The sequence below is a fragment of the Aulonocara sp. 'chitande type north' Nkhata Bay genome, linkage group LG14, assembly GCF_057382095.1.
Source record: "Aulonocara sp. 'chitande type north' Nkhata Bay isolate Kocher_YH1m ecotype deep benthic linkage group LG14, A_spYH_male_GT1.1, whole genome shotgun sequence".
Lineage (NCBI taxonomy): Eukaryota > Metazoa > Chordata > Actinopteri > Cichliformes > Cichlidae > Aulonocara > Aulonocara sp. 'chitande type north' Nkhata Bay.
In genome coordinates this window covers 16,448,303-16,476,106 of record NC_141357.1, presented here as the reverse complement: position 1 = coordinate 16,476,106, position 27,804 = coordinate 16,448,303, and the positions used below count along the sequence as shown (strand labels likewise).

At 41.5% G+C, this 27,804-nt stretch overlaps 1 protein-coding gene across 3 annotated transcripts in view; it reads left to right on the top strand.

Annotated features, from left to right (window-relative positions):
- Positions 1 to 27,804, top strand: part of clmpb (CXADR like membrane protein b) — an 81,572-nt gene that overhangs the window by 719 nt on the left and 53,049 nt on the right. Inside the window, exon 1 of one of the 3 annotated variants that reach the window (XM_086261240.1) lies at positions 23,027 to 23,507. The exons of 1 other annotated variant lie outside the window; for it this stretch is intronic. In XM_086261240.1, coding sequence (XP_086117366.1) covers positions 23,421 to 23,507 — 87 coding nt within the window. In that variant the 5' untranslated portion in view covers positions 23,027 to 23,420. Of the gene's footprint in view, positions 1 to 23,026; positions 23,508 to 27,804 lie in introns of those variants that run through there. One more of the 3 variants, XM_086261239.1, reaches the window with a different exon arrangement.

Here is a 27,804-nt window from a genome sequence, read left to right as displayed (position 1 = left end):
ACTTTAAGATTTGGGTGAGAAATGACTACATTTACATTTAGATTCATCTTCAAAAACGCAAACGCGCTGTAGCCAACCGTGCGCTTTCTCTCAAGCTGGGAGCTCTCGAAAATGGGACAAATTAAAGCAACGTGAAGGGGATAAAAGTTCACCTGACCCCTCCCTTCAAATCTGCTTTCAAGATTTATTGACCCTGCGCGTTCTTGTATTGGCATTTTCTTCAAAGGCAGGCCCGCAGCAGATGCACAAAAACCTCCTTTGTCATATTTAAACAAAGGGAAATAATTCATTAATTTCAGTAACCACCAAGAAAACACTGGGTTAAAAAAAGATCTCTATTCTAGCTCTTCTGGATGTCAGTGATTAGATTTGTTAGGATAATTGTTAGGATAGGATATCTTGAAAGGATCTCTAAAAAGTCTTTTTTTTTTTAAATTGTTACTCTTATTTTATTATATCATAAACCATAGATGGACCTCTTTTTATTTTATAGAAACAGAAGTTTCATTTGTCTCCAAGGCTTGATTTTATCACTACTGCTATTTGCTGTGTTAACAGTAATCCTGCTTCTATTATTACTGTTACTAATATTATGGGATTGTAATGTAGAGGGGGCCTGGAACTGTTTTCAGGTCTGAAGCTCAATGAGGAATGTTTAATTCCACTGTGACCTCTCTGACTGGAAGTTACAGTTAGCACTGCGGGACGGTGTGTTAAAAATGACAGCCAATACGAGGTGTTATTCACCCCACTGCTGTCTCATCACCTGTGGTGTAACTGAGGGGAAAACTAGTTTTGAAAGCCACAGATTTGAAAAGACAAACTAACAAAAGATTTTAAAGTTTGAAAATTGTCTTTGACTGGGTGCTAGAAAAACTTTGAACCCCCACCCTGGTTGAGAGTTAGATTGGTTGAGTGTAGCCATATGAGGAGAAATCCACACGGCTCGTGCGCTCTGGTCTGAGTTCCGAGGTCGTGCTCTGGTAGTTTCTGTGTGGCTTGCTGCTTGTTGCGTATTGCAGTCTGGAGAGAAATCAAAAGACCTCGGCATTTGTTTTTAATTTTCTATTCCATTAGTTTAGACATACAACTGATGTTATTTGCTTATGCTTGATGTGGTTTGTGCTGCAGGCTTGTAAATGCTTGGAGAGTTTGTTATCTTCGTCTCCCATTATTCAGTCACTGACATATTGTGGTGATATGTCTGTGGAATACCCTGTCCAATGCCTAATGCGTTCAGTGGAGAGATCCTCGTCCCTCTGGACCTGGTATAAAATAAATAGATAGTTGAAGGATGGAGATATGTATGGATAAGCTAACCTGTCATGGCTTACATTGGTAGACCAGCAAGTCCAAAGAGTGTGGTACGCTGTAATGCATACTGATCCTCTGTTAAACTAAAGGAGCTGACTCTGCAGAGAACACTGCATGCAAGTAAATTTTAGGTTTAGGTCAAAAAGCACTCTGTAACACTGGGCAATGATGTAGGCTATTTTAAGCTAAGCATGCAGATTATCATAACACCAGCAGTGCTTTTCCGGTAATGACGATCTTAAATAATGCAACCGGCTCATTCAGGAGAAGGCGAAAACATTACACATTATCCCTAAATAATAGCAGTTGTTTGCTTTTCTTAAAATAACCATATGACTGCGCCTTGAGTATTAAATGACTTGTTGCCATGGTGAGGTATTTTTCCCCTCCTTTGTCATGTTTAAGACAACGGAAAGAAAACTAGTTTGTGCAGCGATGTGACTGGATGGCATGTTCAATACAGTTGGAACCGGGGTCACACGTCTCTCATCCAAGAACAAAACATCCATCAGTCATCCAAAAGAGTATTCACCCACCCCCCAACCGAGGGGATATGCAGCTTTTCAAGCTTGGCTGCTTATGGCTGTACCATACCGAAGGACTTTTTTCCTCTGAATTTATAGCCTGCATTAATTCAAGATCAACTAAAAGGCCAAGCAGAGGGAGGAGGTGGCTGTTTTATTCTAAAAGAGGATCAATAGTCATTAATAGGGGCTCCTTTTCTTTTAATTTGGATTTGGCTTCGCAAGTCCTGAGACATCCTTAAATTAATATCTGTTGGAAATGTAATATCCACTGGTCACATTACAGATAAGTAGCACAATTAATTGCCACAGAGAGTTCAATAGCTCCCTTCGGTAACTCTGCTGATGTGAAGTAAGAATCAGAACAAGGTCATACAAAACTGAACAAATCAAGTAACTCAGTAAGAGCACAGGGCACGTGGCAATTTGGCCAGGTAATGGAGACCAGTGATTGATTGCGTGTCTGTCCCAGTGCCAGGATTAAATGATTCTGAATGGGGGGAATTTGAAAGTGAAATGACTGTCCAAAAAGTAATAACACAATCTAAGTCACTTGACGGAAATCTAATTTGAAAGTATGATTAGCTTTTATATGAGAGCCGAACCTTAGCACCTTTGCTTCTTTTTCTTTTTCCTGCATGGCCTTTTGGGCCTCAGTGTCTAAGAAAACTGCAATGTGATCACTGCAGTACAGCAGGCTCTTAGCATTAAGATGTGTGCTGATGTCCACATTCATACAGTATAACACCGAGAAGATGGCAGTGCCTATGCAAGTATGCTAGTGTGTGATGTAGATAAAGAGAGCAGTGGCTCCAAACAGAAATTCTGTCCCATTCTATATTTAGCATGTCTGCCGGGGTAGGCAGAGGATCTCTGAAATGTGAAGATGACAGGAGCCTCCTGAGCCAGAGGTTATGAAGTGACATCTTGATGTGTTTGTGCCTGAATCACACTCCCACACACACACACACACACACACACCCTGCCAAAGACTTCTGACATTCCTGCACACCCAAAGACGTTCCGATATTTGACGTCTAGTTACCATACATTAAGGCTTAGTTTTGATCTTCTTTTGACTCATGTCGTGCGTCAGTGTTATCATTTGGCATCCCCGTTCTATATTTTCAGCTTTGAAGGTATTTTGTTTTTTGTTTTTTGTTTTTTTTTGGGGGGGGGGCGGATATGTGGTGACTCTGGAAGCTCTGCTTTGCAGGACTTGAACTTGTGTGATGTTTGACTTCTTACTTGCATGAAGACTAATCTCATGTTTTTAAAGCATAAACCATTCAGTTATTTTCAATTTTACTTGAATTACCAAGTTCAGTTAATTTTCTTAGTTGTTTCACACATTGGGACTAGTGTGATTTTACACAAAGTGTGTGTAAAAATCCCTATCATTTAGCGCGAATGCAGGACTTACAGTAAAGTGTAGCTGCAGCTGTTGAAGGAAATTTTGTACCAATGCTTTTTGTTGAATGACTTCCCTTGCACCTACAATGTCAGTTATTTTACATGCAGAACGAAGTGTAAAAACACTTCCATCCAGAGAGGATTGTATTACTCAAAACAAAAATGCAGAATCTGACTGGCTCATCAAGGGCAGAGCCCTCTGGAATACAAAACCTGCAACAATGGTGACTGAAGAGGCCTACAGATGAGTGCAGAGGTCCTGCTGTCCTCAAAACAATTGAACCATATCATTAGCAAACACTGATTTGCCTTCCAAGCACTTTCCTTCTGATGTGTATGGCCTTTAAATGACAGCATGGTTCCCTGAATAACAAGCCATCCTCTTTTTGTACCTGGGGGGATTCTTCATGTTTCATTGATTGTGGTGCTTTTAGTTGGAAGGTCTTTCTATTCTGTCGCAGCAAACCGAATGCCACGCTTTGAATGAGAGCGTTTGTAGGTGAAAGTCTAACTGCTTTGTACAGTAAGTGCTTTTATTCCTGGAGGATCGAGGCAGGTTTGTGTTTTCACTGAAACCGAAGACATCCGAAGGAAAAATATACAAAGATTGTACCGCTGGAATCGTCTGCAGTTTTCCACAATATTTCTTTGTTTGGCAGTTCCTTCATCTTCGTTTCACCACACCCGCAATTTCCGAGCCACCCGGTCGTTATTCTGCACGAGCCGTTTGTCGCTTGCGTCCTGCAAAATGAAACACACATGCGTAGACAGAGGTGGGTTTGTGTAGTGTTTCTGACCTACACAAACCCGGCCCCTTTCATCCGTCACTGGGAAAATTACTCCCAGATTGTTTTGGAACGTATGAACAGGAACTGCCTATTTCACTTTACTGCTAATCTATGACAGATGTTCTGGAGAAGCTCACGTTCACATTAACCAGAGACACATGTGCAGTCTATGCTGGGCTGAACAGCAGTATTAATGAATGTCAAGACTCCACTGATAGTCAGGATGATCAGATTGAGTGAGCTGTGACACATTTTAAAGGAAAGTGAATCTGGTTACTGAGTGGAGGAAATATTTTCTTCTATTAAGTCGCTAATATTTTGCAAATGAGCTTTTAGGGCTTAAACATTTTTTTGATCAGTTGATTAACAAATTGGAAGAAAATGAACCATCGCAATTAGGGGGGGAAAAAGGAGAGTAGCTGTAAAATAAAACAGCAAAAGCACATACACTTTACGGGAAACATAATCGTTCCACCTGCATCTGCTTTTATTTTTAATGTTTGCATCTGGCAAGAAAATGTGCTCTAGCCATGTTCTTTACTTGTTTACTGCAACCATTTGATCTTCTTTTACAATATCCATTCATAACAACTAAACCAGCTTAAATCTTATTTATGGTTATGTTAAAGGAACTCCCGTCACATAGGGATAGGGAAAGATTGTGGTCTTTGTTATTTACTGAAAAAGTCAACAGTGGCTATAAGAATGAGACACAACTTGATTGCAGTATTTAGCACAGCATTGTTTAGAGTATTTAATGTTTAAACTAAAACTTCGGGATTCAGAACTTGCCCTCTGAATAGCTAGGATTCACCCCGACCATTTACCAGTGAACTCCATGAGGCAAACAAATCTCAAGAACATGTTGGAATCAAGCACGCAGCAAGAATATGTTTGCCTAAAGTGTGTTGTGCAATCCAGATTCATTCTGTATACTCATCATTTGTTGAAAGCAGTACTGAAACCAGGAACGCCTCCACAGGTTTTTTGTTTTGGCTGTTTCACAACAGGCTGGACCAGATGTCACCTTGGGGAAGGGGTGCATCTGAATTGATAAATCAAAAAATCAATAACTCATTTTGTCATTTTGATCAAGTGTCTTATTAGATGAGCTCAAGGCAGCGTTCACCTTACAAAATAACCCTTCACCTCATCACTTGACCCCACTTCACATAGCTCTCTCACCAGCTGACCTAAGTATATAGATTTAGTTAACCATGCTTTTTCTTTAACCTGCAGCCATCGTGAACAATAAAATATTTTAGTGCTAAGCATGCATATTTCATATGATCATGTTAGCAGTGAATTAAAGTAGCAACAGCCTAGCTTGCTCCCACAACCGATTAGCACGACCCTTTTTTGTTTCCTCTGCACCACACCATATTCTGCTGACTTATCTGCTGATAAACAGATTTGCTCTTTTGAACATCCTTTTATAGTACTGTGCAAAATTCTTGAGCCACCCCTCATTTCTTTATATTTGGCTTCCAAGGAGCCAGATGTTTCTCCAGGATTTCTAAAGGTTTGCTTTTTCACTCCATTCCTTGTTCCTGACCAAGGAATGGTCAGTGCTTAGTCACCATGAGTCAGTGCTTAACACTGACTCATGAATCAGCATACAGTAAATACTGTGTCCTCACATAACAGACAAGTTAGAGCAAAAACATTTCAAATAATGAATTGTTTCTTTAGGTGTATGTTTACTAGCAGACTTGTGTAAAAACATTAGCCGAATTAGCTGAATCTATGAAAAAATAGCAAAAATAATGCTTGTCACAGTGTGTCGAGGTATGTCAAATGATACAAGAACTGGACTGCTAATCAGCTGCAACAGTTCCGAATCACAATTTAAAATTTCTGGTTCAAACTGTCGTCAGTACAAAGGTAGTCAGGAGAGAGTAGCTACAGCCATCTGTAAAACACAGTGGAGGCTCTTTCATCGTCTGGAACTGCATGATATTATAGATCTTTGTTAAAATCCATGGAATTATGACCACAGAAAAATACAGTCACATTTTAATTCACCATGCAATTCTATCTGGAAAGCATCTGATTGGCAAAGGCTTCATTTTTTAGCACGACAGTGATCCCAAACACTCTGCCAGTGCAGTAAATGCATACCTGGACAGAAAAACACACACTGGATCACTATCAGTCATGGATTTGCTTCCACAAAGCCCAGACCTCAATATCACCGAAGCAGTGTGGGATCATCTTGACAGAGAAGAGAAAGGCAGCCAACATCCAAAGGAGAGCTTTGAATGTCCTTCAAGAAGCCTGGAGAGCCATTCCTGCTTAAAGGTGTTCATACCAAAGGCTCCTTAGAATTCTAAATATATTGTTTTGCCTCATATGCTGTATTTGCATTTATGTTTGCACATGTCTCAGTAAATTATCACACCTACTTCCCAATTATTTACCAAAAAATAAAGAAATGAGAGTACAGCACTTTTAGTAAATACTGCCACTTTGTTAGAAAACACGTTCTCGTCCTTTTAACCTGCTTAACAAGCAATAGTGATGGATGGCCTCCATCCATGATCTCGAACACATCCTTGGTTACCAAAGTTACACATCCAATGACAGTGACCATTTCTGTCAAACTAACTTGTAGAAAATTATGGTGAAGATTTATCAAAAGCATTACAGGTTCTGACCAAGTGTCAGTATGAAATGTCTTTAAAGTGAGAACAGGTTGTAAAAACGGGTTGCAGATTTGCCACATCAGGATCAGATTGTACAGAAATGAAGCAAGCTGTTTAAAATTTGAATAAACTATAAGATAAGAGATAAGATAAGATAGAACTTTATTAATCCCTCGGGTGGGTTCCTCTGGGAAATTCGATTTCCAAAAAAAGCACAGCAACGACCGAAGTTACAGTTACAGAATTGTTATATATATATATATATATATATATATATATATATATATATATATATATATATATATATATATATATATATATATATATATATATATATATATATATATATATATATATATATATATATATACACACACACACACACACACACACACACACATAATTCTGATAGGGAGAAAATGTGTAGGAAAGTGAATGAGTGGTTGGAAACATTGTGTTGTTCTCAGCAATCTGTGATCTATTCTACCGTGGCCATTTGCTCCAAAGGGAGGATTCTTGCCTCATTTGCAGAAGTGATACACTGTGAAAGTAAATGAAGCTAACTCGGTTACTAGCTTTATAATTTCTTGGAAAATCTGAAGTGATTTGCTGCTTGTGAGCATAAATGTTTTAATCAAGGTCTATGATTGTGTTATGTAAGCAGCGGGCAGATCAAAGAGTGAACAAAGCTGGGATAAACACTGATGCGATTGGTGAGGTGGAGCAAAGAAGTGTCTCCCATTGATTCACCACACGGAAGGTCTGTCTTGATATTAATTTCTTTGCGGCTATTGACAGTACTAGAAGCAGGATGCGGCCTATTGCCAATCAAGCGTTCTTCAGCTGCAATCAAAATCCACACACCTTGCAAAAACACCATTTAAAATGATTTGTTTATCAGTGGTGGGGGTTGAGATGCTATCATCTCTGAGCTCCCAGCACTGTTGTGGTGCTTTCAAGTGCTTTCTGCCTTAGTGAAAACTGGCAGCGCGGAATAAAGCTGGCATGCTTGTCTTCTCTAAGCAGAACATGCTTTTGATCTATGTTCTCTGTCTCTGAAACCAGGTATATCTCTTGTTTTCTATGCAGCTGTGCAATCCAACTGTGCAGAAAAATAAACTGCTAAAAAAGCCTATTGCTCAGCTGCCTTTCATTTTCAAGCAGGTTGGGACAGGGCTTACACTTACTCAAAGAAAATAAAGTTACACTACTGATTAAACATTTATAAGCAATTATCAGCACACAGCGGTCAAGCATCCATGCCTCACCAAAGTCACCCGGAAGCTTGTTAGGATGATTGAAAATAACAACATGTGAATTTATTGGTTTCATATAACTTGTTTACTCAAAAGACTGGACCTCGACCGAACGCTCGGAAGTCTTCATTTTTGGACAAGTCTCGCGCATGGTTCCATTTCCAGTGTACTGTCTGCCAATAATTGATCATTTCCTACCAGTCTTACTTTAATTGGTCATGGGGTGCACCTGTCAGAACCCAGTGTGTGTGGTGCCTCATGTCACACTGTGATTATTGATTATTGTGTCCAGATTCCAACTTGTAAGTTTAAATGGCATCATGCTGCTTAGATGGGAATCAGCAAGAGAGCACAGCCGGACTATGACCACAGGGAATCATCTCCATAAATCTACATAAATCAGAGAGGATTTTTTTTTTTTCAATTCTGAAATGTATATGAATTAATTCCAGCGTGTCACCAATGCACAAAATATTGATTTGCCTTTCTCTCTGCGTGGAGTTCGACTGTAATTCAATTCCACAAATTGACTGCAAATGAATGAAAGCAACTTGCACTAAGCCAAACAATGAGATCCTAAGTGAGTTTTTCTTTCCACCCTCTTCTCACACTTTTCTGACTGACTGAACAGGAGGAAATGTTCCACGTCGCTCTAGTTAGACGCCTGCCGTTCCTTTCAATTTGAAGCAGTCGAGTAGCCCAGCAAGCAGGACACTCCATTAGGTGTTTTGAATGCGCATGCTCCTTTGTCTCACTCCATTTCCTCTTTTGCCTGCCAGTCTTCCCTAAAGCCTTCGTTGCTTTAATCAGCAGAGGCCCTTCTGCCCTTCAGACATTTATCTTCACCTGCGCTTGGTCATCACAGCGCAGCCAGGAAAGACCCAAAGATGGATGCTGTTGGAGACAGCGAGAATTCGATGGTCATTGATTAGAGAGGCATAAGAAAAAAGTGGTTACCTGCACGAGACCTGAGCACCATCTGGAGGATCCCTTCCTCCCTTAGTGGATGATAGCATGAAGTCAGATCTCTGCCCACTGTCCAGCTGAGATCTGGACAGTTTTATATCAGCAGGGAGGCAAGAAAGTTGTAACTTTAGTAAGTTTAAACAGTGGCCTTAATCTCTTTATGGACTGTAACAAAAGTTTGGAAATGACCTTTTAAAGCTCTTTATAATATGCAATTCTGCTGATAATTCTTCATAGGAATAAAATCCCTTGTCATCAGAACCTCACCTTGTGTAATTGCGCTTTAGTAGAAACTGTAAAATTCCATAATTAGGGTCCAGGCTTGGGTTGGCAGTCCTGTTCTCCTGCAGTGGATGTTGCGTGATGGATGATTTCATTATCCAACCACAATGCCGGCCACTTGGTCTTTCATACCACAGCGAAAACATTGTAAACCGAATATCATTCATCAGCTGCTCCATTGTCCACAAATTAAGTATATAATACCGCTGATTGCATTGCAGTCAGTATTTTCAGATTTAAGCACCCAGAGCCTTTTACCGGGTGAAAAGGTTGAGAAGTTTTGTTGTTTTCACTTTTGATAAAGTAACTTATGCAGGCACTCAGGCTGTGGTCAGGGTACAGCATGATGTCAGTGCTGAAAAAGCTTTTTTCCCCTCTTGCCCTCCCGTCTCTTTTCCCCCCTTCCCGGCAAAGTAGTTCAGAACAGATGGCACCACCACCTTTTTTTCCGACTCGTTAGACTTGACCTGTTGATGAAATGGAGCCTTTACGCTATACTGCCCATGCAGATGTTTAGCTGTACATATTTCTGTGTGTGCGTGTGTGTGTGTGTGTGTGTGTGTGTGTGTGTGTGTGTGTGTGTGTGTGTGTGTGTGTGTGTGTGTGTGTGTGTGTGTGTGTGTACACTCTCCTATAAACTGCCCTGCAGCAAAGGAGGGAGAGTCCACAGCCTAAAGGTATCTAAAGTATAAATGTTACATTTACATCTTAACAGCCTCTATATTTTTTCCAGGACCAGGAAAGCAACTATATGGCTTTGTATAGATATAAAGAGAACAGTGTGGAAAGTTTTTATGTTTGCTACTGCTGCATAGCCACATATATACCCGAGTGCTCTGCAGCACAACAACCCTGCAATTAGCCAATGCAGAGCTCATTCAACAAAAATTATGTTTTTGCCATTCTGTTTGTGACATTTTCTACAGTTTCCCCGAGTGCGGCCCTCTTTAGCCTGGTCTGTCATGGAGTTTGTCAGGCTCAACTTACAGAGTACCACATCTCTTGCTAAGAAACAGACAGGGGCTTAGGACTGCATTCAAGATGCCTGTTATGGTTTGGCAATGTTGTCCAAACTGTCACATTTTGTATGAAACTTGTCTTATTGTAGTTGCTGGATGGAAGTGTTTAAGTGTCTAAAACTGTTGTAGTAGCAAGCGAAAACTGCACTTTACTTCGAGTTTGATGTCTCTCTTAAAATTCTTAAGCATGTAGCTTTTTTCTATTTTGGACTTTCCGTTTTTCTCCCAGCATCAACCCTATTTTTTTTAATGCTATGTCTTTCTTCAATAGGGAAATCAAGAGTGCTATAGCATTTGGCTTGATTTGCTGTCTGGGATCCAAAGAAGCTGAGGAGGAGGAAATAGCAGAGTTTGCAAATTCAAGCTCTTAAAATAATTAAAGTTGGCGTGATGACTCTGCTTTCTAGACGGGACCAAGCTTTAAAAAAAGGCAGCACTGGGAGTTACCACACAGCTACAGCGAGCTGTGTTGTACTCAGAAATTAGGAATAATGAAGGTTGCTATATGCAATATGCAGATAAGATTACATTAAAAATCTGTCAGTGTGGAATGAAATAAAGCTTTTGGCCACTGACCCATCATAGTAGAAAAATAAACAAAATTTTCTATTTAGAAGAGGGAGATGTTGTTTACTCTATTAACCTTTCCTCTCGGTTGCACTCTTGACATTGAACAATGTGGAAGAGGCCGACTCGTCGCTGGCCCTTTTGCTAATGAGGCAATTAAGTCTATCCTGTGTTGGTTGAGCAAGGGGCCGAGAGAGCAAGCCAAGTCATCTGCTGTCTCAGCAAACACCAAGCATCTTAGCCATGCCGCAGTCAGAATATATAACAAGCTCTCCTTTGTTGTAATGGTCTTCCATTCCTTGTGGTTCTCCCTTGTCAGTGTGACCCACAGCACAGCTGGAGATCACAAGCACCATCAGGCTCTGTTTATCTAAGTGCACTGAATGGTGGCAAATGGAAATTGAAGAAAAACACTAGGTTAAAATAATGTTTGAGCTATACTCGGAAGCTGTTGTGAAGCTGTGGTGGAAATTGGGTAGGATAAATTTGGTCATTTGTTAAAATAATGTAAAAAACACAGTGGGCACTATTTAGGAATCAAGTTCCAACCGTCCATCCATTCTCTTTTGCTTATCTTTATCAGGGTCGCGGGGGGGCTGGAGCCTATCCCAGCTATCATAGAGCGAGAGGTAGGGTACACCCTGGACAGGTCGCTGGTCTGTCTCAGGGCTAACACATAGGGAGACACAAACATTCGCACTCACATTTATACCTATGGGCAATTTAGAGTTTCCAGTTAACCTAACCGCACTAACTGCTTATCTTTGGACTGTGAGAGGAAACCAGAGTACCCGGAGAGAACCCATGCAAACATATGGAGTGAATAGAAAGACCCTGGCCTGATGGTGGAATTGAACTCAGGACCCTCTTGCTGTGGGGCAAGTTGCCTCTTTTGGAAACACAGTGATCAAACCCTGATACAAGGTTGGTCAACATATTAAAATGTTCTAACCTGCCAAATTAATAAAAGAATTTATATATCTATACAATTATTCTAATAAGACTCTTCGTAGGCGCCTTTACGCTACTCTCAAACCTAAGCGAACAAAGCGAAATGGAAGGACTACCTTGTAGTTGCTATGCTACTACATTAGCAAAACTAAGCTAACGTACAACTTACTCGCCTAGGAAAAGACCGGTAAAAATGCAATGACTCAACAAATGATATGTAGCTGGTATATTTGTTCAAATACCTAACTCTATTTGCCATGTTTCTTTTATAGTATGGCTTATTTGTGAAGAAAAAAGGAAGACTGAATGACTCTAACACCTCTAATAGACTGCATCCTGTTGTCAGGGGTGGTGTATGTCGTGTTCGGAGTTTTATTTTAGTACATAATGGAGTAGAGTGAGGAACTGATCATAGACTCAAAGGTTCTCTCTGTCTTTTGAACCTGTATGCTGATAATCAGAGCAATCCAGATGCATGTATGACACAAAGACATATTATACAACCACGTGCATACATCATTGATAGAGAAGCTGTCAGTGTGTGAGGCTCATACCTGATTCCCATTCTTGACACATCTGAGTGGCAGTGTGGAATTGTGGCTTCCTTGAGCACTGTCTAGGATAATGTTGATTGCTGTGAAATGTGCTGCATGCATTAAAAACATCCTTGCTACCCATTTAAATGTGTTTGACAGCAATTAGCATGTTTACGCCCTCTTAGCCTACTGACTGTCTGCTATGAGTAGCTGCTGTGTCATACAAAAGGGGCCAGCGTTAGGGCCTAAGTTAATGTGTTTAAGGGATGCACAATTCTAACGAGTGATAACCGAAGGCTTACGGCTGCTCAGAGGGGATTAAGGGACGTCGTTGTCTGTCTTAAAGCTCAGGCTTAACCATCATATTCCTTTTTTTCCCTCCTCCATCTCTCCTCCCTGGTAATGAATCGCCAGTATTCCCTGACACAAAGCATGAAAAAAAGAACATCTTACTCGGTAGGGAATAAAGATGGCTGCTCATTAGCAGCGGAAAGGTGTACCGAACCAGAAAGAGGAGATGTCTGAGTAGATTTGTTTGAAATCAATGCTTGTCTTCTGAAGCTTCATCTACAGTATGGGGCTGCCACAAGATATCAGGCAAGATTTCCAAAGAACTTATGTCGGCATGCAAAAGTGTGTGCATAAGCCACACAGGCATTTGTACATTTTCCATGTTACAGCAGAAGGACCACTAAGGCTCCTTTTAGCATCAGATTTCAGCCTTCTTGTGCAGGTTTCGCTGTTGGCTATAACATATCTGCCTTTCATCACGTGACCTGATCAATACAGAGAGATTAGCCATGCATGGCGTGAGACACGGGTGCCCCCGAAGTTGCAGGACCGTCACAGAGGTGACGGTTTTCAATTACAGGACACTAAAGATGCATAGTGGCAAGGGCACCACAAAAAGAGCACAGTAAGCAACAATCTGCATTGGCAGCTGGCCACATGTGTTCGCTGCATGCTGAAAGCACCAAGCATGACAGATTACATGCCTTTTCAGCAAAATATACTAATTTACCCTGAAAGCACATGAAACTTTCTTTTTTGTCTCGCTGGAAAAATACATGCTTGAGTTGTAGGCCTACTGCAGATGAGGTTACAGCACAAGCCATTAAACGTTTACTTTATGCTTTGGTGGTATTTAGTATGTAGAGCAACGGGTTAGAGGGACAATTTAAAGCAGTCTTGTTACAACAAGATTGAGGCAAATGATACGACTAACCTTTGGCTCCATGCATATACCTGCGCTGTCATTTATCTAAAGCGGGCGGTCCTGTGCTAAGATAGATAGACCAGGGCACAGTTTTTCTGAGGTGACATCAATAGCTCTGTCACTCGCCCCTGTGGCGCCCGATCGGGAGACCTTTACCATTGACATGCAAGTTAGCGCTTGATTGTCATCTGGTAACTGTACTACACCGAGTCTTTGGGGAAATCACAATGCAACTGCATCGGCTTATTTTTGATTATTATCAAAAGTTATTGCATTGAGCATTCCTTGCGACATGGTTAGAGCACCGCCCACTCTAACATCGCCTTCATTTCCATATTTCACTCCTGTTTCAGCACATATAATCGAAATTCAGATTCAGTGGAAGGGAGAATAGAGGTTATGCTGTAGGGGTTAGAGAAGGGTATTTAATCCGCCCTGTCTTGTGGGTGGACATTTCGATGTATTACTGCACACATTATTATCTGAATTAATTAGCATGAGCAGCAGAATGTAGGTTTTGCAAGCCTTCATTATTTTATGTATTGATTTTTGTTTAACACACCTGTAGTTGAGCTCAAGTAATCCTACTTATTGTTTATTTATCACTCCTGCCATAGCTAAAGCATATTTGAGTGAAGAGCAGAAAAACAAATAGATGCCTTTCTTTCTTTCTTTTTTTGGTAGACTCCAAATGTTCTCCTACATTGCCAGTGTTTGCCTGCATGGCATTGGAACGCAATAGAAGCATGACTGATATTTCACTAGACTTACCAGCATGGTCATTAATCCTAATATTTGGACTGTAGCCACCATCCACTCCCAGCCGGGGCTTGACTACGTGTAATCATAGGCGTACACCCTTGTGTATTGGGCTGCAGGAAAAACACTACACGCTCAGAAGCTTAGTCCATCAATCTAAGAGGCCAGACATTTTTCCTCCAACCCCGATGTCAGAGGATTTCACATGGCACCCTCCCCCTTCCAGGCGGAATATGTTTATGAGCCCTTTCTCTTACTGTCCTGTCTCTTCCTAGTCCCCACTTCCTCTTATGAGACGAGGGGGTCTGAGCAGACAGCGCCTGCATAGCTCCCCGCTGCAGGGGCGTGATGGATGGCCACTCAGCTATACGTGCCTTACTCACCAGAGGCCGACCATATTTCTCCTTCACTGCCCGCGTAGGCCTGCATCTGCATGAAGACTGTCAAAGATGCTGTTTTCTGTGAGCTCAGCAGGGCTGAGGCAGAGTATTTGATTAGATGTAATGGAATTAAAGTAATCTGATTCCAAAAAGATGACATCTGTAATCTGTTGCAGTTACTGTAAATATGCAGTAATAAGATCAGAGTTATTGCATTGCTCAGTACAACTGTGGCATCTAAATTGTGGCGTTTCCTTGTGTATTGTGAAATAGTAGATTTAAATTATCCTTATTTAACTTTAAACTCAGGAGTCTGTAATAAATTAACTACCCTTGCCATATTAGCGGCTACAATTTTCTGCAGGTAATCAGCTCTTTTGGTAATTGCTTTTAAATGTAATACTCCTAACCCTCATAAGTGGTAATCCATTGAATAGTGGGCTGTGTGTGTGTTTGGTGCGATGTGTCGGAGAGGTAATAGCTATGGGATGACCTGAGGGCCTTATTGGAGGCCACTGCTCGGTCACAGAAGGAACACATGCTGCAGGATTCTCTGCATGGCAGCGCACTGCTGCTTTTGGGTCAGAGACATAAAGGAGGTGGGAGGAAAGAGAAGAAAGGGAGAGAGAATATCTATCATTGATCCTATGGTATTAGCCGGGGCTGCAGTCCTAATGAAGCTAGTGCTGTGGGCTCTAGGAATGCATGTGTGCGTTTGTGTTACTGATAACTCCTGTAAATATCCACATCTGGAGTGTTTACATCCTGGTGATTAATTATTAGTCATGTGGACACAAATAAATCACTCAGAGTGTGTGCTTGTGTGTGTGTGTCTGTATGTGTGTGTGAGTGTGTGTATCTCCAGATGGCCTGGCGTGAGCATATTGGTGTGTGTGTATGTGTATTGTACCTGTGCAGGTGTGCATGAAACCGTGTATATCTGCAGAAGCCTTTTTGTGAACATCTTGCACGGTACGCATTGTCTTCGTGTGAGTATACTGTCAGTGCATTTCCCTGACTTTGAATGCATGTTTGAGTTTATGTGCGAGGGTGTGTGTGTGTGTGTGTGTACACAGTGGTGAGGCAGGAGAGGCTGCTTGGCAACTCATCCATCATTTTCCCCCCTGGCCTGTGATGCCCTCGGAGGAGCGCTGCACTGTTACGGTGACATTGGGCTCATTTTGGAATAGAAAAATGGTGCATCCGCCCCCAGCGTCATTGCCGCACGTCGTTACCCCCCTCCAGCCAAACAGCCAGCTTAAGATGGTGCAGTAACAATCCCTCTAACGGTCTCAGACACGCTCCCTCGCTGTCAGGTTTACACGCCATATCCACAGGGACAGATTACTAATCAGAGGAAGTGCTCTGTTGAAGGGCCTTGCGATGTCCACGGCTGCTTAGTGAAGCTGCTTTAGGTGGCCTGTCATCTTTTCTTCCTCTCCCTACCCCGACCACTGCTACCTTTTCCACTCTCACCTCCCGCTGGATAACCTTGGAAAGGGTGGAGGAGGGGTAGCAAATGGGGTAGAGAAAGGGAAAGATGAGACCACTTTATGAGTGTCCTGGGTTCCCTGTGCCCAGCGTTTCTCTCTTGCTGGTGCACAGGGTGAGTCAGCATGAGCAACTGCAGTATAGCGGCCCAATCAATTTGTTTACGCTTGCCTCTAAAGAGACAATGCCATTGCCAGTGCTGCTGTGTGCGAGTGGTCTCACCACTTCACTTCACAGATTTCCTCATGTCGTACAGGACTAGCACACACTAGCCAAACTTTCTGGCATTGCTCAGAGTGAGCCACTCTGAGCAATGCTGGGAAATAAACGCACAGTCAAGCAAGAGGTTGGAAAATGGGGAACAGAAAGAAAGCATGGTAGATAAAGAGAAAATTATGTGCTGGCAATCTTTCTCAGCCCTAAATTGGTGCATCTTGCTGCAATAGATGGACGATGGAGTCCTGCTTTTTCATCTAGATTTAGGAAGGCAGAGTGTGTGTTTATGTCTTCGGTTTACAGTGCATGCTTTCTATTTCAGGATAGAGTCTTTCCAAGGGCATTAGGGTAACCTGTGAACAAATTGCACACGGGTGATAAAAACAAATAGCAACAATTCCCACTCAAACACACTCACACACAGAGAGATGTCACTACTCGACAAATAGCACAGACTGTTAGCGCAGACAGTGATAAGCAGATAAATGCATGCAGACGTAGCTCACCTACCAGCTCCCATTATGTAACCGTGTTCGCCACATTTTAATGTCATTCCTTGTTGCTGGAGGAGGAGGGGGATGTGAGACACACAGAGATAAAATAAATAAATAAAGCGAGAGAGGCGAGAAGGGAAAGAACAGAGGAAGACTGGAAGAAGAGAGGAAAAAAAATGTTTGCGCCCCACCTCCCCCGCCATCCTCCTTCGTCCTGACACTTCACACGCACAAGCGCATTCACCGTAGTTTCGCAGATTTACTGATACATCAAAAGAGATGCACACAAACACTCACACACACGCAGCTTTTCCTCAATAAGCCTCCTTTCATAGATAACCCCTCTCCGGCTGACAATAGCAACAATAGCATAAATCCTGATCCCAACAACAACAACAGCAGCGGAGGACAGCCTCGTCCTTCACTGAACTCACGTCAGCACACTGTCCCCTCTCTGTCTGTCCGCCAAACCTGTTTTTTTTTTTAACTTTTAAAAGGATCCGTTTCCAGAGCTGAAGTATTCTGGTAGGACATGCTGTGATGGTGATGATTGATCACCCTGTTCTGTTGCTGGAGATCAATTGCCATCCGTCCTCCTCCACTGAAGATCTTGTTTCCTCTAGTTGCCTGTAGCAGCTTTCCTCGGGACTTTTTATTCCCGAATGACCCCACCTTTCCTAAAAGTCAGGCCACAGGTCAACACCTATTATGAAGTTGTATGACCTCGTCGACTATAATGCCCTGTGCCTGTATTGTCTTTCATACAGTCCTGAGAATAACTTCCTTCCTGGTCGGGAATCAATAATGTAGCTTGGTTTATGAGAAATATTATGCCATTTCCCTCCCAATAATGGCCGGAGTCATGGAGAATGTATGCTAGCCTGCATGAAATCAATAGCCTAAATGTAAACGTAAACCTTTCTATTGTCTTGCTTCAATGTGTTTATGTACATTTCAATACACTAAAAGCTGATTTCTGTCTGAAAAAGCCACACCGAACGCATTTCACAGTACTGGGTTGCAAATATCACTTGCAGTTTTCTTTTGAATATCACATATCCCAGTCTTATGATGCACGGCTCCATGGCCTCTTATCACGGTCTCTCACCATGAAGCAATAGCACGTTTCAATCATCCTGTCATGGGAGAACTATAATCTTTTTCTTTTGCATGGCATATGTCCTTCCACTTCTAACTAATCCTTATTATGCCAGAGAAGCGAAGGTCATTGTCAAAGCCGAGGGGTGATTAAGTTAATCCACTTGTTTTCTGAATCCGATTTACCTCATTTTCCAAACTAGGGAACAATGTTCCAGCACAAAGACATCAAGATGATAGTGTGGCACACATTAAGGAGGAGGGCCCCTACACTGGAGAGGATTCTTTTATCTGTCTTCATCATCTGCATCCCCTTCTGATTCCCAGTTCTATCAGCTGACTTCTAATCACAGCATTCAAAGCTATCTCTGCCATATGGAGAGACAGAGCAAAAGCGAGAGGAGAGCAGACAAGTTAAAAGCAGCATGATCGCTCATATTCCTGAATCAATCTATGTCGCTGCGGTATGAGACACTAGTGAAGCAAAGCACAGTGCCCTGGTGTGTGGGAGTCCTGCAATGTAGCCAGCAAGCCTCTGAGTTACGCAGTGCAGTGGCATACAGTTGACTTCATTAGCAGGTCCCTCCCTTCAAAGGGATGGGTTATTTACTACTGCACCGTGCAGGGCCAGATGCTCCACAGATATTATACAATAGAGATTTGCGCAAGAACAAATAGGTTTGCATTATTGAGTAAAAGTGTGTGTGTTTTAGGGCCAAAGATCTTTGTATCCCTTGCAGTCAGCAGTGAACCTGTAATAAATCCTCAGCAAAAGCATATTTGACTTCAGAGAATGCAAATAAGGTGATTAAAATGCATCCCCGTGTCAGTGAGGGAATACGTGTGGATTATTGTTTTAAACGGCAACTCTGCCTATGAGCTCACATACAGTACAGACCAGCAAACGTCCCTGATTTTAGCATCTGCACCTCACTGTGAACGTGTTATGTATTATGTGCTTTTCTCTGTATATCATGCAAGTCTGCATCTATGAATATTTAATATAGATTCAGTTCAATTCAATTTTATCTATATTATTGTTATGCCAAATCATAAAAATAACCACCTCAGAGAACTTTGACACTATGATAATACAGAGAAAACGTACGACCCCCTGAGACAGTGGGAAGGAAAAACACCCGTTTAACAGGAAGAAAACTCAAACAGAACTGGGCTTAGGGAGGGGAAGCCATGTGACCAGTTGGAGGTGAGGGCAGATTGCTTACTAGTCTGTGTGGCTTTTAGTACGTTGATATCGCCATTAGTTTCTTCCTATCCAGTTTTGTCAATGTCACTTCTCTTTATTTTGTAAAGACCATACTGTATCAGAGAAAATACCATAATAGTCAAGCGCTTGACCTTCAAGGTCATCTGCTTGTGCAGTAAAGCACCACTTTTACCATTCCTAGAAATACACTTGCAATTGCGCCAATATATCAAAACACCAACCCATCATTTTGGAGAAGAGGATGAAATTTAAGGGTCTAAATATAGTGAACTGGGGGGAAAAAGACTCCTGCCTTTTGCTTCTTCAGGCTTTGACATCATGGGTTTTTCTACTGAACATTGTCTGGCCTCTGGAGATCAGTCCTAGTCACCAGTAATGGCCTTTGACATAGAGGTTGGGTCAGTTTGACACAGGTACCAGAACATGAAGAGAGCAGTGTCTGGCCCCCCAGAAGATGACATTAAAGGAGATACTGGCCAATTTACAATACTGTGCAAAAGTCAGACATTTTTTTTTGTATTTTTCTAGGTGTATTTTTTTTAATGTGCAAATAGTATATAAAATATACTAAATAAGGCAAATGTATAGTTTCTAGAAGTGTAATGAGCTTGAAAGTCAGCAATAGGTATAACTAACAAAATTTTTCAACACAGCCTGAAATCTCTTGGGCAAGCTTTATTTAAATTTATTGTAGTCTTCAGGAATAGTTCTCCAGTCTTCTTGAAACTCTTCTTTAGATCACACACACACACACACACACACACACACACACACCCTTTTCTGCACAATATTTTTCTAGATGATGATGACACTTTCTGGATTCATAATTTTCTTCCACACCACTGGCTAAAATACCTCAAACCATGACATAGTCTCCATCGAGTTTTACAAGAGGCTGTAGATACTCGCTTTTATCTCTCCCTCGGTACATCCTGGCCATGATTTGAACCAAAGATAATTATATATTCATACTTAACCCTAGAACACTATCGCTATAAATAGTAGCACAATCACTAATGCCGGGTGATTTCTACCCGATATATGACCAACAAAAAGTACTTGTCATCAAAATATATCAAAATATGACAACACATGACAAATCAGAGTGGTCTGCTTTTTACTTTTAACTGTGCCACATCTAACAAAATGAAAAAAGTGACCCTAAAATAATGCTCCAAATGGAATTCAATTCTGGAATTCAAAAAAATTGCTAAAAAAATAATAATAATGATACTGGAAAGCTGGTCTTTGATCCACCCATTCCTGGGACATTTGAGACTTCCCTGGTGAAGGCACAGTCTCCTCAACATGCTAACAGCTGCAGCAGAGAGAAATCATGTAAATGTATTGGTTCGGGTAAAAATCACTCAGCGATTCTAGGGTCAATATAATTATGAAACTGGTGCAAAGACTGGAATGAAAATGAGTGAAAAAGCATCCAGTATCCAAAGCAAAAGCTTGAATAACTCTTGCTCAAGACTGCTTTAAAAAGAAATACACGTTTGGTTCCATGGAAGGCAAATGTAGATTTGAGGGATCAAGCATTTTGCACAGTTCTGTGTGCAAAAAACCATCAAACAAACTTGCAGTAAATCTGAGTCCTTCTGCAATAAAATGGGTAACTTGTGTGTCATGAGTTGAATGACGCAGTTTTAAAGACGCATTGCTAACAGTGACTCTAACATTTAATGTCCAAACCCAACCTGAACTGCAGTATTCACAATAAAATAAGTCTGACTGTTAAGCCTGCTTTGAGATGGGTTTCAGATTTCTGTTGCACAGTCTGCACAAGCATGAGGGGCGAGAAAAAGACAAAGAAAGGAGAAAGAAAAACAGACGGAAAGGAAGAATGAAAGGGAAAAAAAGAGACTGAATGTGAAGAAGAACAATAGACAGCAAGTTAAAAAAAACAAGGTGTTTAAGAGTATTTAGCTCATCTTATTGTGAAGCTCTCAGTCAGTCGTAATAAGCAGACCTAATGCACAATTAAAACCACCTGGAGCCCGCCCGTCACTTCCAGAGTCAACCTTACAATCATTTCTTTGTGTGCGTGTGTTCTTCGTCAACCCTCAGTCTATCACCTTTGCAAAGCTTTGCAAATTAAGGTGTGACCGAGCCAAAATGAGATCTCTCCGTAGCCAGAACAAACACCATAATAGACATTTCAAACACAGACCCTATTATTTTTGTGTGACGGGTGTGCTGCATTCTGGATCCTAAGAACCTTCCATTCAAAAACACCCACATTTCCCCCTCCAAAGATCTGAATCACAACGTCCTAGTCCTTTCACATAAATGTCTCACTCCTACACTGAACAATTATGTTTACATAACAAAAACGCTTTATTGCTTTTACGTGAAGAACTGGGTAAGACAGATTTCCTTGAGGATAAATTGGTGCGTATCAGGCTCACCCAAGTAGTAGTAGTCTTTTTGCTGCTTTGATTGTTGTGTGGCCTTGGATTTTGAGAAAATTCAACATCGCACAAATAGTGTTACTCTCTTTTAAATTCATAAAACATTGAAAAAAACCTAGCTTTTAATAGTAGGACTTTGGTGGAACAAGCAGATACTGTAGTTGTTCCCATGTATTTAAATTCCTCTCCTTTGGCGTCAGACTGTGAGTGTGAGCAGCAGGATGCATGAGGTGTGTTTAACTTGGACTCATTGTGGGGGAAGGCCAGAAGCTCAGAGTGAAATCTGTAAAAGCTCACATACGAAAGACACTTTTATCTTCTTTGTTTTTCTCCGGTTCATATAATGTGGATGTTTGTTCTTGCTATGCGGTCCCTGATTGTTAATGTAGTGTAGCTTTTCTCTAGAGGTAGACCAAAATAAAAACAGCTCCAACATATTCCACTTCTATTTTCCCTTCTCTGCAGCTCGCCACCCAGCGTTGTTGTGTATCTGCTACATTTCGCAAAGCAATCTTGCTTAAACAAACCCTTTGAACTCTGTCTGATTTGGTCTCATTTAGACCGGGGAGCAGAGGGAATAATCAACTCTAAAACGTCAAAGTTGCACCAATCTAAATATTTAATCACCTTTGACTCTGGATGATAGCTGAGCGTGAGGCAGGAAAGATGGAAGATTACCTCAGTGACTTCACAAAAATAAAATCTCATGACTGTATTGACTATGATTAACACTTAAATTAATAATTACAGAGCATTTCATTAGAGATAAAAAACATACTGGAGGCAGTTGGATCTCAGCCCACTTACCTACTTTATTGTTTGTAACGATGGAGCAGTGTCGGTAGTGGCCAGTGTGGGAGCCGATTCTTATCACTTTTGTTCTCATAGCTCTTGCCAGATGCAGCTCTTGGTGTCAATTTTGAATTCCGACACACTAATGATAGAAGGCCTTAATGGTTAAAGCGTTAAACCTTGTCTTACCACACATCCTTATGAGCTGTTAAGAGTTTATGTTAATTAGCTTGTTTAACAGCCCAGCTGACCTCTCTTGGTCTAATATGTACTTTCTTGAATCCTGCTGCCTGTTAATGATCGCAGGTACTTTAATCAGTGATGAGTAAGAGTTTGGCTTTTTAAAGAGTGTCATTAGCTGATACAGTAGACCCTTCAAATTTCTTTCCATTTGGTGAGGTTATGACCGATTTTATTAACTCTTTCCCATCGCGCGAGTTAAAGTGCATCTGGCCAGGTCAGTGACTAAACAACTATATCACTGTCTACTTTGAAGCTCTGCCTGTCCCTGTAAATTCTCCCTTGTCTCACCCTGTGAGGTGGAGTGCAATGATCCATTTGAGCAAGAGAGACACCTCCCCCATTACTCTGAAATTTAGCTTGACACCCCTAACACTGCCATGCTGGTCATTGACACAGCTGACTAGAATTTGTTTGTGTTTGAGGTAAAGGTGTTTGTGTCTATTAAGTGTCCTTGAATGGATGAATCTGGTGCATTCGAGTGGTTGCACATGCAGCCTTGTCAGAGAAGATTCCATTTAAAAAAGCACAGATTCCAAAAGCCATTGCATAACTGGCATGTCTCGCATCTTATCAAGTGGAAGAAAATCCCCAGAAAAGACTCAGATGTGACTTATTTACACTGATCCCCCACAACTTTAAACCAGCATCACAATTTGTAGGTTCAAAACAGTAGCAAATCTTTTGGTTCCTGATGGTTGTGGGCTAGGACGCTGTCTTCTGGGTTCTGTGCAGTTTTGAGGATAGATCAACACCTTGGCTATTCGTCATGTTTCGGGAGAAGTAGGAGTTTTTTTATGCTGCACAAAATGGAGTTTTTTCCAATTCATGGAGGCTGCTGGCGGTGCAGAGGAAACCTTGCAGCAGAGTGCTTGGTGTGCGTGGTCTGCAACGCTGTATGCTGAACAATGTAAGGTAAGTGTCAGTGGTTATATTGTTGTGGTTGGTCAATGTATGAAGATTTATTGAGAGAAAGGCTGTTTTGTCTTGCAGAGAGCTACTAATCAGAAACATTAGAGGTTGAAGGTTAGTGTGGTCTTTTTGGATCTGTATGTTCATCAAAAACTAAACTTTGTTATTTTTGAGTTATGACCAGTGTCTTTCGCCTCAGCTTGGAGCAGAAACGACGCTACAAGGTTCTGGAGATGAACCAGTTCAGGCTTTGCATTCTTGGCTCGGCTTCTTCTGCATAGTTGCTAACTTGCAAATCACGATAAAGCTGCTAATAGTCAAATATGAAATGGGAATCTTTTCATGATAGTGTAAATCCACAGGCATGCAACCAGCCAGCATGTCTTCTTGAGTATCATTTTCCCAGAGCTATTAATCACTCATTCTTGCTTTGATTTATTCTGCTTTACAAAGGTAATCTGTTCAGTCAAAAGTTGAAATGGTAAGCCCCAACGTAGTACTTGAAAGTTCAGGCTAAAACAATTCTGGAATAGGTTATGATACTTTAGGCAGTTCATTTCGTGAGAAAATATATTTCAAGTTATGTGACGCTACAAGGTTTACTCACTCAGCTGGTATGTTAAAATGGACCAAAGAGGAAAAAGCCAGTCAGTGTGTAACCACAGAGAAACAAGCAAAAGCTTCTTAGATTTATCAAATGAGAGGCTAGTGGTCTGGAAAAATTCAGCGAGTCAGTCGCTGATGGGCCAGGATCGATTGGTTGGGTTGAGTTCCAGATGTTTGTGGACTTACAAATAATATGGCGCAGCTGGTCCTTGCAGCATCCAGAAAAATATGAAAAAACTTGGCACAGTAAAAGACCTTTCTCCTTGCCACAGTATGTTTATGTGCAAACTGCTTAGTCCCAACCCTCTTTCTGCCCTGCGTCATCACCACTCTCAATCAAAAGACCCGAGGCTTTCACATGATGTCATGTGCTAAACTGTTCCGCTTCTTTTTCCTTTTCCATTTCTTAGCACTCTAAACTTTGTTGTGTTTTTCTGATTCAAAATGATGTGAAGTATTTGTTGTAACAGCTTTGGCACCATAAAGAAACAATACAGAAACACATACTGATGATATTGCCTTTATAAAATAATAAAGCCCATTTATATTCAAGGTGTGTAAAGAGAAGCTAATCAAGGCAATCAGCAGCCGGTGTCTTGACAGCAGCTCTTCTCGTTCTGACATCCGGCAATCATCTCAGCTGAGGTTCCTACCTAATAATGATTGTTTCTTTCATCTTTGTGTGCAGAATCAACTGCTTAACAGGTAGTGTAAGATTTAACCAAAAGTGCTTTGACTGTCTTTATAACATCTCAAGGCTCTTAGTCTTCCTGGCCCAGGATTCATTCTGAGTTTATGGTGCAGCATTTTACTAACTTGTCACCATGTCTAAGGGGTCAACCAGAGTGCTTGCTCACTGACCTTACAGGTCAGCAGACATGCTTCACCCACCTCACCACTACATTGATGGAGCACCCATGCGTCCCTGAAGCTGATTAAAACACAGGGTGATGGGGATTATTTACAGCATGGCCCATGTGTGTGTGTGTGTTGTGTTTTCTCTTTATGTGTGCATATGTCTCAAGGACTCTAGTCCCAGGAGGATCCTAGCCTCATAACCTCCCCCATTCCCAGCCATGCCATGGATCATGTAAGGAAATAAGAAATGGGAGGAGCTGCCATTTCCTTCTGCTGGATGTGTCACCTCTTTAGCCTTGGTGAACAGCTAGCTGAAGGCTGAAGCCTGCTGAGAGACACTCAGACCATGACACACCAGAATGTGCTCGATGAGTGTACTTCATCTGGGTACTCAAGATTTGTGTGTTTTGTGCAGCCTGTTAGGACATAGCACATGTGTTGGTACGTGCATGCATGTGCATGTGAGTGTACACCTTAGAAGGCATTGCAGCTGATGGCTTGTCACTGATAGTGGCCCCAATGTGAAACAAAGGTCACAGTACTCTCAGGGTTTCATCTGGCCCTCTCACTGGAGTACTGCTGTAGCTGTCAGCTAATGAGACAGTAGAAGAGTGCAGGGGAAATAGGAGATAGATCAAAAAAAAAAAGTTGAAAGAGAGAAAAAGAGAGCAGGAGATAGGGATTTAATAATGCAACTGAAAGAGGAGGAAAAAAAGAGATTTTCTGTTTTGTTTCAGTGGCCGAAACGTAAGAAAACATGAGAATAAGCACAGAAGGTGGGGGGGACAAAAGAGCAAACAGTGCACTACAACAGAAAAAAAGGAGACATCACAGCAAGTCGTGAGTTTAGCTCTTTTAGAGAAAAAAGCACAAAATGGGGACAAGGAGGGACTAAAGAAAGGAAAAGCTTGAAGAAAATTAAAGGAAAAGTCTGCTTCAGTTCCATCACAGGGAAACCATAAAATGCAGTTTCACAGCAGCAGCTGCAAAGAGAAGCAGTTAGGAAACGGCCCCCTGCAGTCTGCCATACACCACACCCTTAGTGAAACTATCTGGCTCTGTCTCTTTTTAATTTCTATCTGTGCTCTTGTCTTTCTGTCTGTAACTCACTGTCTTTCTGTATTGCTCCCTTTCTGACTTTTCCCCTTTTGTTTTCCCCCATTCCTTTAGAGAGGCATCCTAGACAGTGCCTTGAGGCCACCTAACTCAGGAATGATGGATTGGGTCGAGGGTGCATGGAAACGCAGGGGGTTGTGGTGCACTGCAGTGTAGCATGACTGATGGGAACATGCATTATTTTCCTTGAAGGCTCGTTCAGCATGCACCAAAATACCAGCACGTGTTAAAATGGCCCGAAGCATAAAGAAAAGAGTGCTTTTTAAATGGTCATCCTGTTGCTTTGAATCATGACCTGTTATGCCAATCCGAATGTATTAGCTAATGGCACTGACAGAAGAGGATATTGGCAGATGTTCAGGTTACACTGCAGAACTTACGTATGATTAGCTGTCTTTAAAAGCCTGTTTGTGTGAGACTTGGTTGCTGAGTCACCGCCACCATGGGATGTCATCCCAAAACCAGTTGCCACCCTGCAGTACACTGTATACGTGCATTACTTTGGCTACCATCTTCCCTGTTTTGCTTTTCCTCCCTCAGGGTGAGCACATAAAGTGGAGTCTTTCCAAAACGGCATGAATATCCACCCAGCTGTTCGTGTAGTGCTTTTAATCACATCCCTGTGGTTTAACCCAAAATCAATATTCTTGACTGTGAAGTTCCGGTAACTTCACAAAAAAATGCTTCCATGTACTGTTGCCTTGGCCTGTCTCATTCATTTTTAAGGAGTCAGTTATGACTCCCAAGAGTTGTGCTGGAGACTAAAGTCTTATGGTTCAGTCAGCCCAAACCTGCTGTTGGAGCAGGAAGGTAGGGACGTGGAACCATACAGTGTTTGTAACAGAACAGCAAAGAAGTGCTGCAGCGATATTTGCATCTAGTGCATAAATGGGAACAGAATTATAGCTCTTTTTAAGACTATAATTGTAGATGTATCATTACAGAGCAGAAAAGCAGGAAAGGGAAAGCTCTAAAAACCATAAAAACCATTTACATACCATTTGCATGTACATATATGACAGAACTCAATATATGAAACCATTTTCTTAACCTATTCAATTATAAAAATTTACCATTGCGTATTTGTGTGAAATAACTCGTTTTTCATAAATAGGCCTATTATGGATAGAATAAAGGGAAATTAGCAACTGTGCTTCCACAGGAAATGAAAAGAGTAAGGTTGTCAAAGAAATTGATACTCGGATCCAAATCCAAGTACTATTATCTGCAATGCTGGATACTCATTTACAACAGTATCTATACTGGCAGGCAGGTACACAACCTCTCCCATTACTAGCAGCCTTAATATAAAACTGTTACATCACCCACTGTTTTCTGAAGTGCTGTTTTGAAGCCTTGAGATGAGCCTTTCTGCTGGTGAGGCGGGATGGATCTGACTCTAAAACTGGACGCTCACTGGCTAATGACTTGATTAGCCAATGAGCAGAGATGGGCAGTAACACGTTAATGTAATCTGATTACTTTTTTCAAGTAACGAGTAAAGTAAGGGATTACTATTGCAAAAACGGTAATTAGATTACCGTTACTTTCCTGTAAGCACGCTGCGTTACTGCGTTACTAAAACCGTGATTTTTATGCGAGAATGTCTCACGACAATGACGTAAGCGAGTGCGACGTTCATGACAACAGTTGTGTGCAGATCAACAATGGATAATATATCCAGTGTGGGAGAGAGTATGAGCGTGCAGCGTTTAAAGCG